Source organism: Cavia porcellus, unplaced genomic scaffold, assembly GCF_034190915.1.
Source record: "Cavia porcellus strain 051 isolate PalLab524CR breed Dunkin Hartley unplaced genomic scaffold, mCavPor4.1 scaffold_15, whole genome shotgun sequence".
NCBI lineage: Eukaryota > Metazoa > Chordata > Mammalia > Rodentia > Caviidae > Cavia > Cavia porcellus.
Window position 1 is genome coordinate 34,591,163 of NW_026947498.1, and position 19,404 is coordinate 34,610,566.

At 37.5% G+C, this 19,404-nt stretch overlaps 2 protein-coding genes across 4 annotated transcripts in view; one reads left to right on the top strand and one right to left on the bottom strand.

Moving 5' to 3' along the window:
• Positions 1-8,133: 8,133 nt before the first annotated feature.
• On the bottom strand, positions 8,134-14,925 carry Cggbp1 (CGG triplet repeat binding protein 1). The gene is made up of 3 exons (XM_003469333.5): positions 14,722-14,925; positions 14,011-14,210; positions 8,134-11,947 (listed from the first exon to the last, which is right to left on the bottom strand). Exon 3 carries the CDS (start codon positions 11,926-11,928, stop codon positions 11,425-11,427), a length of 504 nt encoding a protein of 167 aa, XP_003469381.1. The 5' UTR covers positions 11,929-11,947; positions 14,011-14,210; positions 14,722-14,925; the 3' UTR covers positions 8,134-11,424.
• Positions 14,926-15,134: 209 nt separating this feature from the next.
• The window catches only part of Znf654 (zinc finger protein 654), an 86,433-nt gene continuing 82,163 nt past the window's right edge, over positions 15,135-19,404 (top strand). For all 3 annotated transcript variants that reach the window (XM_063224771.1, XM_013151867.3, XM_063224773.1), the window contains exon 1: positions 15,135-15,423. In XM_063224771.1, the coding sequence (XP_063080841.1) occupies positions 15,226-15,423 (198 nt within the window). In that variant the 5' untranslated portion in view covers positions 15,135-15,225. The remainder of the gene's footprint in view (positions 15,424-19,404) is intronic.

A 19,404-nucleotide genomic window follows, 5' to 3' on the forward strand; every position in this document is an offset into this window, starting at 1 on the left:
CACATGCTACTGACAGCAATGTGTACTCTGTTGTTTTTGGGTGGAATGTTATAAATATCTCTTATATGCATTTGCTTATCCTGATGGTTATATTCATTCTTTTGAGTTACTGATATTGTTGGCTTCATTGTCTTTTTCTAGAATATCTCTGAAAATTTGTAATGCTGATTTGGTGGTCATGAATTTCTTGAGATGCTTCTTGTCATAAAAGTACCTTATTTCTTGATTAATTTTGAAGAAAAAATTTTGCAGAGTACATAAATTGGAATTGGAAGATGTTATCTTTCAGGGCTTGAAACACTTTACTCCAAGCCCTTCTGGTCAGTAAGATTTGTGCTGAGAAACCTGAGGTAGTTCTAATAGGTTTAACTTTCTATGTGATTCATTGCTTTTCTCTAACAGCTTTTAATATTTTCTCACTATCATGGGCCTCTGATAAGTTGAGAATTATAAGGCATGAAGAGATTCTCTTTCGCTTGTGGTTATTTGGAGCTCCATATGCCTCAATTATTTATGTTTATTTACTTACCTATATTTGGGGAATTTTCTGTCATTATTTATGTGAACAAATTGTTCATACCATTGGTCATGTATTCTTATTTTTCAGTTATTCCTATTAATCTTAGATTAGTTTTCTTAATCTAATATCTGTTGGATTAATTTTTCTTGGTCTCTTGTTGCCTTTAAGGTGTATTTCAGTAGTTGGTCTTTTTGTGTTTTTCATTTTATTGGTACATTTTAGATATGCATAATGATAGCATTCATCATAGGAAATTTGTACTTGTACATAATATATCTGGTTTCTCTTTCCCCCCTCCATTTTCCCTGCCTTCTTTTCAACCTCTCTTCCTCTCATTATTTGCCAAAGCTTTGTTTCGTTTTTCTTTTATTATCTTTTTTCTTATTCTTCCTCTTTTCCCTCTTCCCCTTCCCTTGTGCCACCTCCCACTTGGGTGTTTTCTACCCATTTCTCAATATCTAGTATACATTTTGGCCCTTATTTGTGATATTTAAACATGTGTGTCTAATTCACTTCATTTAGAAGTATGATCTCAAGGTGCATCCATTCACCTAGAAATGTCTCAAGCTTATCCTTCTTTATGGCAGAGTAGTACTCCGTTGAATAGACACTTCTTGAAGAAGTAGAAATGGCTAATAAAAATATGATAAAGTGTTGAACATCATTGATCATTTGAGGGGGTGAAAATTAAAACAATGCTGTGATTCTATTTCACCACAGAAAAAATGGCTATTATCAAGAAATCAACCAATAAGAAATGCTGGGGGGATTGTGAGGAAAAATGAACACTGCTCCACTGTTGGTGGGAGTGTAGGCTGGTGCAACCATTGTAGAAATGAGTGCAGAAATTTCTCAAAATAACTAAAACTAGAGGTTCCATTCAACCCATCTATTCTCTTTCTTGCTATCTGTTGTAATCAAGGGTTGTGAAGAGAACAATTACCTACAGGACACAGAATTTATAATACTAGAATCCATAACAATGCCTCTGACAAGCCCAACTAGAGGACTAGAGCCCACAACAAGCACTCATGCCAGTCTGTTTTATGGATTTGTGCTGGGAAGGCCCAAAGTGAGCAGTAAAGACTAGAAAGTATATGCTAGTGGGGTATAGGAGCTGTGCCAGGAGGTTCAACACAGAACACGCTGAGTGTTCTATGCTGTAGCCAAGAAGTTACACTCAAAATAAGGACCAGGGCTGCCCTGAAAAGTACCACAGCAATCCTTAGTGACAATGAAGTTCTGAGCTCCTCTGATGATGAGAACAGTTGAGTACATGTCAGGAAGCCAGCGTGACAGCTTCTTCTGGAGATTGAACAGCACATATCTTCCCTTCCAGAACCAGGAAGCGATACTCAGTATAAGGAGCAAAGCTCCTCTAAAGTGGACCACAGCCACTCTCAGTGACAAGGTCCTGAGCTCCTCCAATGATAATGGCCAAATCCATATTGGGGAGGTTCCATGACAAGCTCCTCCAGTAGAGCCAACAGATCCAAACAGCAACATTAGGAAAACCCACGAAACCTTGCTCTTCCTCTTCACATCTCCCTTTATGATGGCAACTTTCCTCAGGTGGGCTGTCTACACTTAGCACCATAATGATTTAATTCAGCTGGTATTAAGTTGACCACCAGTTTTTTTTTATCCATAACCATCCACCCATGCTCAACTTGATAAGCATACCCTTAACTATAGTCTTTAGTGGAAGATTTGTGAAGGTTGACATGTCTTGGTCTATTTAGATTTACATTAATATAACAATTGCATATATTGCAATTCTTTTTACATTTACTCTTGCATCAAAAGCAAAATATCCAAAGGGTGACCAACATTCAACCATTAAAGCACAATACTTTGATTTATTAATCTTGTTACAAACATATAAAAGCAACATTAAAATCAAACTAAAAGAACAGTTACAAGCATGGTCCTTGCTTCCTATTAACTTTTTTTTTTTTTTTTTTTTGGTCTTTTTCATTTTTATCGGTACCAGGGATCGAACTCACGACTGCCTGCTTGCAAGGCAGGCGCTTATGCCGCTGAGCTAAATCCCCAGCCCCTTTCCTATTAACTTTTAACTAATAAACAAGGCTCTCCTGAAATTCAGATATACTCTTTACTTCAGGTGAAAGACTTCAGTTCACTTTTCCATTGCTCTGCTCTTCTAAACAACTATGTTCTCCTTTGTTTCATCTTTGCAACCCACAGTTCCACTTGAACTGTAGCCAAATATTTTAAATTACTCTACTGGCTCTTTGCTCTAAATTTCTAACATAGATATGGTCTAAAGCTCTCAGAAGCAACCATGTGCTACCATCCCAACAGTAGACTGTACTGGAAGTTTTCTGCCATCCAACTAATACCTCTAAATTCAAGCAAATTGCAGAACAACTTTCAGCCAATGTACAATATACTACCTGGACTCCAGCAGCTAATGCAGCCATTCTCAATAGAAGTGTCCTGAGCTTCATCTTAACTGGCAGCATTTCAATTAGTAATCTGATTTTCCAGGCGCTGACCAGAGTCTGCAATATAGTTTTCAGCATATAGGGGTTATCTTTTTGGCCAGTCTCTCAAAAAATTTCCAAATTAATTTCCAAGACTCTTAAACCAAATGGCCAGCAATGACCCCACTCTTGTTACCAAATTCTGTCTTGGTTACTTGTCTCTTGCTGCTGAGATAAAATACCTGCTCAACATAAAGGAAGGAAAGGTTTATTTCTTACAGTTTATGGAGGTTTCAGTCCATACTCAGCTCGCTACAGGGCAGGGTGGCATGGCCAAGTCATTCATGGTGGCTGCAAAGGGCAACAGCGAAAGGGCATAAGTGCGGGGAGAAACATGCCTTCTTCCCTTCCTTATATTGTATGCCAGCTCCTCTCCAGGGTGGGTGCAGCACTCACACCATCAATCCCAGCACTAGACAATAAACCAATCACAAATGTTAGATTCAGCCCCCTCCATGACTGCATGAGGCTTGGGGGGCCACCTAGACACAAACCATAATACTGTATTTCCAAAAGAATTAAAAGCATCATAGAAATGTACATTAATGTTTATAATGACACAGTTTGTAGCAGCTAAATCTTGGAAACAGTCCAATTGCCCATCAAATGATGAAGGGATAAAGAAGGTTTTTTTTTTTTTTTTAATACAATGGAGTAGTTAGCGTTGAAGGCATCGTTATCTTCTAGTTCTCAAATTCTGTTCTCCCATTGATCACATCTGTCCATACATTCCAAGTAATTTTTAATTCTTTTGATTTCTGATTGAAACCTTTTCTTGGACTGTAATTCTATGCTAAACTGGTTATTTAGATTTTATATCATTTTGTTTAGTTCATCTAGCTTTTCATTAGTGCTTTCTGAAAACTTTTGTATCATTTTGGTTACTACTTTCATTATCTATCCATTTATACTTTCTGACATTCCCTGAGTATCACTTTGATCTCTCTTCTAACTTCCTCTATTGTCAGTCTGGTTAATTTGGGGCGTGGTTTGTAATATTTCCCCTCTCCATATTCCCTGGATTGAAAAATGGACCCAGAAGCTGTTAAATTACTCTAAGAAGACTATCTAAAAGTAATAACTGAAAAATCAGAAGACACGACAAACTGCATAAATAGCTTACTCAAAGAAATAATGGCAGTAAATTTCCTAAATATAAGGAAAGAAATAAATATACAAATAAGTGTGGTTTATAGAATCCCCAATAGCCACAACCAAAGGAAAGACTGTGTGCGTCATATAATATTCAAGGAAATTGGTACTATCATTCAAGGCAAGTTGGTTATTAGTGGGTCATGAGAACTGCCTATGTACCTAGAGAAGCAAATTCACAATTATAGAAAAAACAGCAAAACAAACCAGGTATGGACCCACAGCTAAAATGTACTAAATGTGACCGCTGTATCTCCTCTAATGATAAAAAAGCATTCAATGTAAGTCAACTATAAAAAGATCAATAGTGCGATGGCTATACTATTAAAGATACAAGGAATTGGGGTGAGGGGACTGTAAGAAAAAAATTGAGACCTTAAACTGTAGATATGAAATGGAGGAGAAAGAAGAAAGGAAAAGTATCCTAATGGGTAGTGGAATGTTTGTTCAATTAGGTAGAGGCAATAGAAAAACCTGATAAGAAATAGATGAAGCAATATGGAGAAGAGAAGAAAGTATACAGTGAATTAAAATAAGAGACAATGGGGCTGGGGATATAGCTCAGCAGCATAAGCACCTGCGTTGCAAGCAGGCGGTCGTGAGTTCGATCCCTGGTACTGATTTAAAAAAAAATAAAAATAAGAGACAAAAAGTTAAAGGGAGACAAATTAAATGAACAAAGGGGAAAGAAAAGAATAATAAAGGACAAATCCAGAAAAAAAATAAAACAATAAAAACAGATGAAAATAAAAATATGTGCGGAAAAAGGACAAGAGAGAATTACTCTACCCTCTGTAAACTAGAGAAGAAAAAGGAACAAGAAAGAGGGGAACACACGCATTCATAAAAGCAAAAAGCAAAAAGGAAAGAAGAGAGAAAAAGGTGAAATAAAAAAAATAGAAATCTATCTCTTACTTTGAATGTATGGCTTTCCTCCAGAATCTACAACTCTGGGGCAGGGTCCAAGTCAAGATGTGTCCCTAGTTACACCCATGAGTAAAAGAGGCAGCCAGGCCCCGGATCTGAGCTGCACAAAGACCTCAGTGAAACAGTGGGCCACATTTACCAGTGCCACACTCGGATCCTGTGCAACGCAGGTCAAGCCTGGCCTCTGGCCAGAGGAGCGGGGTGTGTGTTCTTAGCCCCAGCCCCACAGGTGTCTCCAGCCTGCTCTCTGACAACTGTGACTGTGGTCACCCTTCACTCAGTTAGTTTGGGAGCCTTGGGGTAGTGCCAAGTGGCTGCTCTTGGTCTGTGGCTCAAACTTTCAACCCTTCCCCAGAACAGCCTCCCAGCAAGCACTCTCTCCCTGGGAATGGTGCGTGCTGATATTGGGGTCACTCACTAGCTGTTGCCTGAAGGACACACTGAGGGCAGAGCTGTGTTCTCCTTGCAGATCACAGCTGATCTCCATGGGGAGAGCCTTAACTTTCATTTTGTTGCACCAGCCATAGCAAGCCCTTTGCATCCACATAGTCTACAGAGCAAGTTCACATGGTCCCTTCTTTTCTCCATGTGTTCTCATTCTTCTCTGTGTTTTTCTTTTTTCTTTTTTGTCAGATTCTTCTTGGCTAACAGAAAACGACTTATCTCCTTGTTTCTTCAAGTTGTTAGTGTGTGTGTGTGTGTGTGTGTGTGTTTCAAGTCATTTTCCAGAGTCTGGATACCGACCAAATTGGAGAGATTGAGTTGTTATAACTCACCACCCCACCATTATTGCCCTCCTGTTCTATTTTTTAAGTGGAAAAAAAATACTGTAATTTTAATTTAGCAGTTACTGTAGACTTGTTTATTCTTTTAGACATTTGCGTAGCTCATAACACGGATGTGTCATATTTTTTAACTATTGCCCAATTACTGGACATTTTAAGTATTTCAAGAACTTACTATTATATTAATATATAAAATATAATACATGTGTCATTACAAGTTGGACATTTTATTTTTGTAAGTATATTCACCAAACTATTTGGTAGGCTAAAACAAATACTACATTATTATTACATGAACATGGTACAGAGAAAAAAATGAGAGGAAAAAGGGATATAAAAGCAAAGGCTTCCAATACACATTATTTCTTCCATGGCTAAAAAGAAGTTTGGAGCACCTATTATCTATCTGTCTTGGTTCACAAGCTTCATTCTTTCCACAATTCTGGTTGCAAATTGAACTGCCCAAGAACCAAACCAAATTCATTGGTTAGGTTCAGTTTTGGCCTTATGGGGAAATTTGATTTGGTTCTCATTCAGTTTGGACAGGAGATAAATCTTTAATGTGTGATTAGGTATACAAGTGACTATCTTGACATTGAATATTCACTTATATTTTTACTTACTATGAGCAAGTCATTAAAGTGAAAAGCTATTAGCATATAAACTGGCAAATCCAGTCACTTAATAGATGTTAGTATTCTTGCACATGTAACTACTCATTTTCAGAAGACATACTTTTAAAAAAAGTTGGCAAATTTCAACTTTTTATTGCTTTTAGTATATAAACTCTGGAAATCTAGAGCTATTTGGCTAGTGTGTCCATTAATCTTGTCAGCTTGATTGGATTGACAGTTAAGAGGTGACTGGGTCATAGGAGTCACAGCCTCATCAGTAAGATTAACCCACTTACGTTAAAAATTCTACATGCTGCTAAGAGGTGGAGCCCAGTTAAGTGGGTCACTGGCAGGGTGACTTTGGAAACCTTGGGTCTTCCTGGAACTCGCCCAGTGCTCTATTCCCTGGCTGCCATGACGTGAGCAGCTTTGCTCCACTACCTTGCACAGCATTGCTTCTGCCTTAGATTCAGTCTGTCATAGACTGAAACTCCTTGAAACCATTAGCCAAATAAACCTCTTCTTTAAATGGCAAGTATCAGATATTTTGTCCCAGCAACTGGAAGGCTGAACTATACAGCTCATAAATATTCTCATGAGGAATGTTTTACAGTTGTCATCTAGAATATACAAAGGTACATATTACCTCAAAGATTTTTGTGTTCAGGTTTCACTAGAGTGTATGTTGAGGGCAGGGAACTTTCTCTGTGTCCCAGTGGCTACTGTAGTGTTATACATGGATGGCATTTCACAAATACTAGTTGATTACCTATTTAACTGAGAACTTGACATTTTACATTCTAATTCCAAACATTCAGCTAAGAAACATTTACTCTAAATAGCACGCATACAAAACAAATTCAAGTTAACATACTGGAGAAGTAATAAGGTGCAAATCACGCCACACATCACACATATTGCACATCATCTCCTTTCTAGTTTTAGCTTTTTAGCTCCAGTGCTGTTAGCCAGTCTGATCTTTTCATCTTTGTGTGACATGTGCAAGTACATAAGTCAACTTACACATAGGAAAATAAAAGCTTTTATTTTTAAGAGACCCAGACACATACAGTCCATTGATTTACATATAATAAAATTGTGGTTATTTTTCAGGAAAAGTAGACATCTCACGTTTGCTAATACTAAACTGGTAATAGTATTGACTAATTTAGTCTTTTCTGCTTGATTCCAGGAATAACTGATGCATTTATTTTTTTTACCAAATAGAAGTGAGTACTGACAATTAGCCCCACCCCCAAATTATGTAAATTATTAAAAGCAATTTTTTATTTCTGTACATTTTTGGTTCCAAATAGTGAGAATACAGGTTTTTTAAAAACCAAATAAAACTAAGCTCTTTTCCATTATATTTCCTGTAAGTGGACAAGCAAAATGTCTCCAACTCAAAGCACAAATTAAGCTCAATATTACCTGTATTATTTGGGGGAAACAAGTGGCATCTGTAGCTATGATGTAAAACTAGCTTGACAGAATATATGCTTATACTTTGGGCATACGGATATGCTACAAAAAAAGAGCTATAAATGGTAGAACATTAAATCAATTAGTAAAATTCTGATTTTTTGAGGTAGGTCATTAGCAAACAAAATAAAATGTACTTTAAAAACTTCAGAAAAATTTTTTGAAATTTATTTCTGAGATTAAAAACCTTAAAAGCAACACATTTATACTAATGTTACATGCATGAGCAAAAAAATAAAACACAGGAATACAAAAATTAACATAGTAAATTTTTAATTAATACAGTTTTGGATACAAGTAGGATACAACTAGATAACAGCTTTATTTACCTCAGAAATCTATGATAGTGTGGGGTGAGATAAACCAAGATTTATGATAGACATTTCACTATTCACATTTTAATCAGTGCTGACCAGAAGCTAACGCAATTATCTTAGGCAAAGATTTTCAAAAAAATTATAGAAATAATCTTCCAGGTAAATGAATGAAAAATGGATGTCTTCATTTAATGTCAGGTGAGATAAGTCAAATGTAAAGAGGTCTTACAAAGACTAAGCATCAAATGACAAATTGTGGCTTTTGTTTTGGGCCACCTTAAATTAATCTGCTTATGTGTGTTTCTATTAACACTAACATACAAATTCTTTTAGGCAACATAGAGCTTTCAGCTTGGCGATCTCGCCAAGTACACTTACAGTAGTGTTTAACAAATTAATACTTCAGAAAAATTACAAGCTAATACTTAATTGGGCCAACAATAAAATGTAGAACTTTAAATTTTTCTGGTCCCTGAAAATTTGGTAGGGCCAAATACATTAACTGAAAGTAATATTTGTTTAAAAACAAAATTACCAGTCCACATCCCTCAAAAAAAAAAAAAAAAAAAAAAAAACCCATAACCTGATAATGGACCAAAAAAAAAAACCTATGTAAGTTCTCATACAAAATCTACAATTTCACCCTGTAAAAAATGATTACAACATCCTTCAGGCTTGCTATATGCACCCATATAATCAAAAAGAAACCAACAGGAAAGTCAACATTTCAACAAGCTAGGAACTATTAACTGTAAGCATATAGTGAAATTCTGGAAGACACACTACTATACTTTGAGAAACACTACTAACAGGTAAGCATGTGTTGAAAGCAGTTTATAAATGAAACATTACAAATCTTGTTTATGCATACAACTTATAAAGTAGAAAAAAAGCTATTTTTTCAATGATATAGCATCACACTAACACTATATATTTTAAGATTTAAAGTTTCTATACATGTGTCCACTCTACCTCCAAAGCAGTATATGCCTCTTAGGTATTTCCATTGGTTATCTAACATATGCCAATCATGGTTTCAGGGACTTATACCAGTTTGAGCAGGCTAAAACAATCATTGTCTCATTTATGAGACAAAGTTAACCAGTTTCAGGAAACCAATGTTTCATAATCAGTAAAGAAATAGTATTAACCCAACAGGATGGAAAACTCTCCTAAGGACATGATAGAATCCTAACAGAATGGATTATAATACTAGATAATGTAAATATGGAAATAAGAGCCTGGAAAAACGCATCTAAATACATGTAAGACCTAAAGGATCATTAAATCATTAGTAACTACCAGAAATACAAATGTTTGTTTTTACTGGTCTACTAAAAGCTCTCATCACATGTTTACTGGTAGAACACATTACTATCCAAAAATAGGGAGCAGTCTGAATCAAGAATTTCAAACTAGATTGTATACCTAACTTTATTTTTGTATTCTGAAAACCCAGTTATTTTCCTAGCTTCTTTGATCTTCTATCATCTTAGGTAATCAAATCTAAACATGGTTGCCTGCAAATTCTTTCCTAGAGAAAAGCAAAACAGTTTGGTTGTCTTCCTGGTCTCCTGTGTGCTTTACCAATGAGTGTTACTCTGGACATTTACTGTGCTACTATAACATAACCATATATGAAAAATTGGAAGTTCAAATCTTGATGATTTTTTTTTTTTTTGGTAGCAGGCTTTTAAATGTTAAGAAAATCTAAAACCAGGTGATCCCTCTGACTTGAATAGGAACTTAAGTCTATAAGACACTTAAGGAAAGTTGTATGAATTGCATTTTCTTTCTTTTACTTTGGTTTTTAAATAAAGATTTGTGTTAAAATGACCTAAAAATTAACTCTGAGTCACATAGGGTATCATTTATCACCCTCTGTAACAGAAATATAACTATTTTTCTACTCAAATGCTCTCATGTAATTTTTTTTTTTAAATTAAAGATCTTATCCAAGTTTTAGCTGTTAAATTTCTTAAATATAACCTAGGTTTCTTATGGAGAGGACCTAGCTGGGCAAACTACCTTGATAACCTTATGGGACACTGGGTTCAGATAATTTTCTGAACATGGTTGACCTAAACAGAACTTGCTGTTTTCTTAGCCAAATAACTTTAGCCAAATAACTATGCAACACACTGCCAGACCTCCACCATAGGCCTTGCTAGAAACAAAACAGACAAAAGTGAAAGAAGTTTCTATTTATCTATTCTTACAAAATCTTATTAAAAAATTAATGTATAGAAATTTCCTATTTGATCTGTTAGCCAAACAGTAACTAACTCTCTATAAAAAGAGAAAACTCAACCATAAAATGTCTGTTTAATGTGTCAGTCTGGAAGTAACACAAAGACACTTAAAAATTGCATATTCAAGAAAATGTTTAAAATGAAAGCCATATTTCAAAACTTTGTATACATAGTAAGAAACTCAAATCTTGTCACCGCAAAATTCCCTGTGGCTATTGGCACTAACATTAAAAGATTTAGTTGGTCACTTGAAGCTGCTATTAAATAAAACAGAAAAACTTTAAAGAAGAGGAAAAAACAGTGAAGAATTGAAGGATAGGCTAGGTAACTATTTCAAATAAAACATACTTTGAAATAAAGTCATTTCCGCTAGGGATCTCCAGATGTAATAAGTTTCTCACCACCTCTTCCATTTTGAAAAGGATCCTCTAATCAGAATAATTCCTTTAAATTATTCTGAGTGGTGTTGCCTGGCAGCAGCTACAATTTTCTAGACTGGTCTTCAATCCAGATAATTAAGTAATCTCACAAGGAATAATCATACATGGCAACAGGGCTAAAAAAAAGCATGGAATTATTTTCCATGCACGAACATCCCAGGAGAAAACCTATCAATTTTAAATATAACCATCAGGTTTCAAGTATCCTAGCACACTCTATATCTAAAGTTTTACTTAAACCACTGGTGACTAAAATTAACAAGTTCTGCAGTGAAGATTTTTTTTTGCTGCAACTATATACACAATGCAAAACTACTCTGCATTACATGATTTTAAATGAAATAAATATAAAAATGAACCACACAATCAACACATAACTTTAATACTCCACATTATTTATCTTGATCACAACGGTGGTAACCTCCTTGTCAACAATCCTGTGAGTTGAGGAGCTGATTCTCATTCTCATAGCCATCAGGCAGATAAGCTCTCCGCAGTTGGTCTGACTTAGGTATGGAGCCTCCATTCTTCACATGGCGAGTCAGGAAAGCACGTACTGCTGGGTGGTCAGCCTTCTCGAGAGGGATGTTGGCTTCCAGGCACATTTTCACAAAGTCCTGGATAACACTGACTTTTTCTGTTTGCGCAGTACTGTTGCACTGAAGAGATGCAGTTAGGGGCCTCTGCTTCTTTCTCACATTCTGCTCTTCAAATTCTGCCTTTCTTTTGGTATGAGTCTTTGACTTGAGGTGGTCACTAATAGCAGACTTGCGAACGTGATTCAGAACCACATTGCAAGAAGTACAGAAGAGTTTTCCTCCATCTTCATGAAGCTCACCTCCAAACTCAGTGACTCGATCCAGGGGAGTCACATACAAAGCAGTCTTAGAACGGTTTCGAGCAGGCGGTGCTGTTACTACAAATCGTTCCATTCTGATTTTGAGTAAGGTTCTTCCAACACAAGAGAAACAAAAGTAAGTATTATAACAACAATTCATTCTTGAAGCAGTGAACAAAAAGCACAATATAAACATGTTAAGATTAAAGACTTCTAAAACATTTAAATTAGATGATTGTATAATCATTAAATTTAACTTATCTGCTAAGTGTGGAAGAGCATGCTTGTAATCCTAACACTATGGGAGGCTGAGGCAGAGGGTACTAAAGATGAAACCCAGCCTGAACAATTTCCTGTGAAACCTGTGTCAAAAATTAAAAATGGAGGCAGTACTAGTGGTGGTGGTATGATCAAAGCATGTTATATGCATGTATGAACCTGCCTGCTAAAACGAAACCTTAGTCTGTGTAACATAAAAAAGATTAAAAAAGAAATTCAACACTTGAGTACTAATTATATAACTTATCCAATTTAGATACATATTCACATTTTAAAGAGCTTTTTTTAGGGGGCAAGTGAAAGAGCTTCAGTTTTAGGGAAATTGACATCAGGCGCTCAACTATGTAGTTTGTGTTAACATATGGGCCACTAATCTGGCATTAGTTCTATGAACATAAATATAATTTCCAACATTATTCTGAGAAAGACAAGTAAAAGCCAAAAATACAATATGATCAACAGCAACAATGACATTAAAATTTAAAGTTTAATGTACATAGCTCAAAGTAAGTTATTTTTGAATGTATGTATACCCAAATTTTCCACAACACAATAATCAAGATATAATATGAGCCCTTTCTGTAATAGTTTCTTTTTCCCATTACAGATGAATAATTACATTTACTAATATGTTTCACTTATTAATCAGTAAACTAGGAAAAAAATCAAGAATGTAATATAGTGTGCACTACCAGGTGATCAATCAAAACCTGTTGATATGAAAAGTAAATGAAGGGGTAGGTATACAACTCAGAGGTGGAGTACTTGCTGAGTACATAGAAGGCCCTGAGTTCAGTCCCCAGGACCACAAAAAATAAATAAATGAAGCAAACAAATTACAAAGCATCTTTACTATTTGCCCAAATATTTAATTTACAAATTTAGTAAGTTTTTGATTTACCCTATAACAAACTTATAGTTAACAGAGTAAATGTCAAAAATCATTAACACTATACTCACCAAAAATCTGAGATATTAAATATACTTTATATGGTGACAAACGACAAGTAAAACAAGTTTTTCCTAGGGGTCTGTTTTTGAATTAAATTCTTACAATTACTAAGATTTTAAAATGTTAAAATGAATTTGATAGGATTCCAAAGGAATTTCGTTTCTTTACATGTATTTTAAAGGATTCCTAAGTATTGTGAAGAATTACGCTTATGCTTTACAAGTACAATTAGAAACAATGGAGTATTCCATTGCACTAATCAACAGTAAAGAATCAGTAGCTGGGTAACATGAAATTTCTCTCAAAAGAATTTTATAAATTGTGGATGTAGGGTATCTGCAGATCCAAATCAGAGGGCCTAACATTTCACAGAAATTCTTCAAAAGTATCATAAAGTCCAGGTTTTATATCCTGTTGTTTTTTAAAAAAGTGCACAGCTTGCATTTTGTCAGATATATTAATCTATAGGTTTGCAATGGCCTAGAAGTCAGATATTTTTGGCTGGCACTTAGTGAACTATTATTACACGTCTTTCAGTAACGGTATTTTATACTCCTTAAACAAATCAGTCTCCATTATGATTACCAGCTCTATGATAATCATGAAATTGTGCTCAGTAGTGCTTACATTTTACTTACTCTTTTAAATATCTAGATTTCAAACTTTGAAACATAATTCTTTGTGGCATAAAAGGTTCAATCACGTGCTAATGTGAAAAACCAATGCTTTTGAATGTCCTGTAACTTTCAAAAAGTCTCTTAGTGTCACAGTACAGAGGATGTGCCAGATGACATACTCAGAGAACAAAAGTGCTTTCAATAAATGAAGGTATTTTAAACAAGGAAGTTAAAAAGAGTAGTAACTAGCAAACAAGAGAAACAGCATTGATGCACTAGGTAAAAAAAGAAAATAAAACATAATAACTTTTTAAGTCTTAATGATTACCAGATTAGTTTCCAGTTTTTTTCTTGATAATTAGTAGTGAAGGGTCCCCAGAGCAAGGCCAGAGACGCATCAAATCCCCGCACTTTCCGTTGTTCAAACCCGGAAGGCTTTCAAATCAGATTTTCAACAAGTGGTGGTGGGGAAATAGCTTCTGGGCTTGCACCCTATTTTCCCTGCAATGCCGGGAAATCATGCCTCCACTGTAAAATACGAAAAACAAATGAAAAGATGGGGGAGGGGGAAAAACGAAAAGTGGATGAGTAAGAACTTCAACAGCTACCACGCAGGTGTCTCTAAAATCGCTCCATTGGTAATTCCACATCCCAAAACTGACTCCGACGCACACCCGCGCACTTCCCACCCGAGCTCCCGCAGGCCACAGGTTTGGGCGGGGACGGGCGCGGCGGGGCGGATCTCCCGGGCCCGACCCCTCGGCGCCGAGCCCAGCAAGCCGCGCCCCGCCGCCGCGCCGACCCCGCTAGCGGGCTGGGCGGCGTCCCAGCTGCCGGCAGCGGGCCCGGGAGTTGGCAGCGGTCTCGGGGGAGGAGGTGTCGGGCGCCTAGAGGCAGCCGCTGTCAGGCTTCCCGTCTCTTCCTTCTTCCTCTAGCCGACCACTGCGCCCAGCCCCGCCCACGGCTCCCGCTCAGGCCCGGGGCCCACAGCTCGCACAAACGGCCTGGCCCACCCTCGGCCTCCCGAGCTCCTCAGTACCGTAAGACTGTGACCGCTGAGAGGGGAAGTGGACGAGACCCGGCCGGAAAGAGAAAGAGGAGGAAGGAGAGAAGGAGGAAGGTGTTGAAGAAGGAGGAGGACCGGTCGCTGCCGTCGCCGCCGTTGACCGATCGGGAGCCTCAGCGGCCGCCGTGTCCCCCGCCGCGCCCCGTCCTCCTGCGCTGCCTATGGCAGAACCCATGGGCGGTCCCGATCAACCGCCGTGCAGTTTTGACCAACAGATGGCGAGTCTATCAAACAGACAGCCCGTTTAGCCAACAGCAGTGGGAGGGCGGACATAGAAATGACTGGCAGTTAGCTATAGCCAATGCCAACTGGGGGCGTGGGTAGGAGGAGCCGGAAATAGGGCCCAGCCGAGCGGCCCGCCCCCCGTCCAGCCTGGGCGGAGGGAAGGGGGAGGGAACTAGAGGAGGGGGAGGTTAGCCGAGGCAGCTACGGCGGCGGCGGCGCAGGGGCTGGTACGCGCTGGGCTGCAAGAGCCTCATGGCGGAGGAAGAGAGCGACCAAGAGGCCGAGCGCCTCGGGGAAGAGCTCGTGGCCATTGTGGAGTCCCCACCCGGCCCTGTAGGGATCGGAGCTTCGGGCGACAGCGGAGGTGGCGCTGGCGGTGGCAGCAGCGGCGGAGGCGGCGGCGACGGAGTCGGGATCAGTAGTCGGGATTACTGCCGGCGCTTCTGTCAGGTGAGGCACCCATTGGCCACCCGACTTGTCACCCGGGACCTGGGCCCCTGCGTCTGTTGGCCTTCTGGCCCACGGAGCTGGGCTGTGTCCTCGGCTCGCTTCTCCAGCCCAGTGCAGAGGGTGAGGGTGAGCCCCATCCCCCCGCCTGCACCTATCCGGCCTGGGTGGGGGACGGGAGCCGGACCGGTTGACCTGACGGCGTAGGCTTGCTGAGAAAGTGAGAGAGTGTCGCGGTGGAAGGCTGGCGAGAAGGAGGGGCGGGTAACCGGGAACCCTAGTCTTGACATGCCACCCCTGCCCCAGACAGACCCCTTCCTGCCCGAGGGTCCCGCCTTTCTTAGGTTTCCTACCCTGTTCCTCGTCACGTCATTTGGAACCTCTTAGTAAAAAACATTTTCTTCCTTCCGTCTCTGTCCCTTGCACCGCGCGTTCTTGTTTTTTTTGGAGATGGGAGGCATGCCACCTCTCCACCGCCTCCTCTCCTGTCATCTCACCCTTCCCCCTCTGCTGGGGTCTCCCTGTCATCCGCTCTCCAGATCCCGCTGAGCCAGTTTTGTACTAGGCTTTGGCACTGACCCAGGGTGGTTTAGTTACTTTTTCTTTCAGGGGTGGGGCGTTGAGTGTGATGGTCAACTTTCCTTTTTTTTTTTTTTTTTTTAAATCCCTTCTTGACATACGCACTCTTTCCTAATTAACTGCTCCTGGAGACTGTCCTTTTGCTTTAAACTATCGCTCAGGTTACATCATCACTTTTCTCATTCTTTAAATTACAATGCATTTTGCTTAGCCAGTAAATTGCAGTGTCCAAACAGTAACAGTACATTATTTCCCATTAGGATTGGATACAGACTAGACTTTGACTGAAATCAATTATCATACTAAACAACCTACTTGTTTAGGGGTGAAGTTTTGTAATCCGTAATGTCATTATTTATAATTTAAATGTTTGATCTCATTCACAACACTCTTGTTTTGCAAACCACTTTGAAAAAAAATCACCACTTCTGTTTTCATCTTCCTCCCTTTAATTGATTGCCTTGGATGCTGTGTATTAAAGTTCAAATCCTGGCTTCACTACTTCTTAGTTGCTCACCTTAGTAGTTAAATGAGTAAATATGTAGTGCATTTGGATCAGTTAACTATCAGTTTCATTCTGGTAACAAATATGAAATAGTAATAAAGGAAAAAGAGGTTGACAATTTTAATGTTTACATTTAAATTTTGATTTCATTTTTTTCCATGGTGTTGGTTTGAAGGCTGATATCATTTTGGTATTAAAGGGTGGTGCATCAATTACTTTGACATTCCGCTTAGTGATTTTCTTAAAGATGTATTTTTATTTTGATAATTACATTCACTTGATTTAGAAATTCAGTGTTTGTTTTTAAAGCATTTGTTTTCTAATTATACATTTTACACTTAGAAGCCGTGCTATTAGTAACTACAGAAATTTTAAACTTCTGAAAATTTGGATACAATTCATGTTTTTATTGTATGAATGTCTCTGTACTTCCAGCCTGGTTTTGGGTACATTAATTTTATTGCTTGTCAAATAACCTTTAATTGTTGAAGAATTTGAAATTTTATTTGCGTGCCAGAACAGTTTTGGAGAACTTTTAAAGACTTACATTTTGTTTCTTGAAATCAGACCAAATAAATAAATTTAGCTTGTGAAAAAATGTCTAATCATTGACAGTAAAACACTAAAATTTGACAGTAAGATTTAAGAACAGTGAAAATGACTATTTTAAAAAAATTCCACTAGCTCCTGAATATCCAGGGAAATAAAACTAAATGGGAAGAACTGAATGGATCTGTACTGCATATTGTTAAATTCTGAGTGTTATACTGACATACTTTCATGTTATCAACTTTACCTAAAACTTCATTAGTTACTTTCTAATACTGTAGACTATCAATAGATCCTTTCATTGGTTCCTATTTGGGTCCATGTTTCAGGTGAAGTTGTGAAGTTATGTTTTGTATTTAAACTTTTAAATGGCATAAAAGAGTCATCTGTACTAAGTGGGATTTTATCTACTGAGTAATAAAATGCTACTATAACAAGTTCTGTTTCATTTGCCAGTAAGGGAAACAGTGGATTATAAAACCTAATTCTCAAAAGTGATTTCTTTTTAAAGGATTTGATTTCCAGTGTTTATTGAGGATAGTGTTAAATAGCTTGCATTCATTAATGGATGACTTAATCATGAATAATCCTTAAAATGGATAATAGGAACTTGGGTAGGTGACAGTTAACTAAATGTATGAATTATATACACAATGTAGTGGTGTCAAGAAGAAAGGCTCCAGTTTATCTTCCTCCTTTAAGAGGAAAATATGAATCAAAATTCCTTGGCAGAATCTGGTGCCTGATAAAGATGTGCCATGTACAGGATCCTAATAACCAATCAGTGTAAACATTATATGCTATAACATAAGCTAAGACAAGTAATATCAACATGTACATAAAAAGTGATAGGGGAACTGGAAAGAGGGTTGGTTAGGGGGAAAAAAAAGCTGTAATATATACACATAAGCATTCCCAAGATGATTGTAAGCTCCGTGAATTGCAAACATGTACTAATAAAACAAATTTCTTGGCAGGTTTGTGGGCGAAGGAAGAGAGAAAGGAATACTTTTGAAGAGAGGCTCTTGGTCCTTTATTGTAATGAAAAGTAAAAGAGAAGACAGAGTTTGGTGTTGAACTATCTCTATTACATACTCTTTTTGGCACTTTTTGATAGGCTCTCTACAACCCTTAAATAGAATTGGCCCTTAACTAACACTTTATTTGCTTTAATGATGAAAGGGAGTAACTTTTATTGAGAGCCTATTAATTTTTACCTTCACAAAGCAAGTTAACATTGCTGAAGTTGATGACTGAACAATTTTACAGAAATTCTTAGGTTTCAGTTAAGTGGACAAGTTAAGATTTTTTTTTTTGTCTGTGTTGGGGAATTTAACCTAGAGTCTTCACACTGATCTACATCCTCAGTGTTTTTTTTTTATTTTTTATTTTTGAGAGGTCTTCCTAACTTACTGAGTTGCAGACTTTGAACTTCAGATCCTCCTGCCTCATCCTCCCAAAGTTTGACTATAATTTGGAATTTGAACCAGCCTTTAATATCTAATATTTAATATCTAATGAAAGGCTGACATTACAAATACATCTTCAAATAATTTTAAAATGAATTTTCTTTTTTGGGAAGTTGATGCAAAGAAATAAAAAAAAAACTCTTAATTACTGAAGAAATCATGGCTAAAAAGTTAAAAAGTACTCTGCCATAGTGATAAAAAAATATTTCAGGACTCTTTGTTGTTTCTGACTTTTTAGTTGTTATGAAAACTTCCCTAATTTCTGAAAGTCATTAAAATTAAATTTGTTATCAGATATATTGAAAAACAATTATCATAAATTATAAATTAAAGAAGTTGGGATACAACCTTCTTAACCTTGGTGCGACTTTGAATGCAGTGAAGAATAAGTGTTTTGGAAACACTTTGATATGTTCATTAAAGTAGACTTCAAAAATTATTTTTATTAGACTATCTTAATAACCATTCCATGAAGACCTCATAACTTTAAAATGAGAGTGAACATACAGTGCTCAGTACTGTATCTAGTGCAGACAGGATTAAATTCAGAGGCTATTAATATTTCTGTTAGTGAAATCCTCTGAAAGATTAAGAGGGACATTAGTGATAATCCAATTTGTAGGTAGTTTATAGTTTGTATCCTGCCATAAAGATTACAATTTAATGGGAGCTGGGAATTTAGCTCAGCAGCATAAGCACCTGCCTTGCCAGCAGGCGGTCGTGAGTTCGATCCCCGGTACCGATAATAAAGAAAAAGACCAAAAAAAAAAAAAGATTATAATTTAAAATGTTAAAACTTTTAAAATTCTGTTTATAACATTCTGTTTATTACCAAGTGCTCCAGGTGAAGCACAATGATTTACAAAACGACTTACTTTCTCT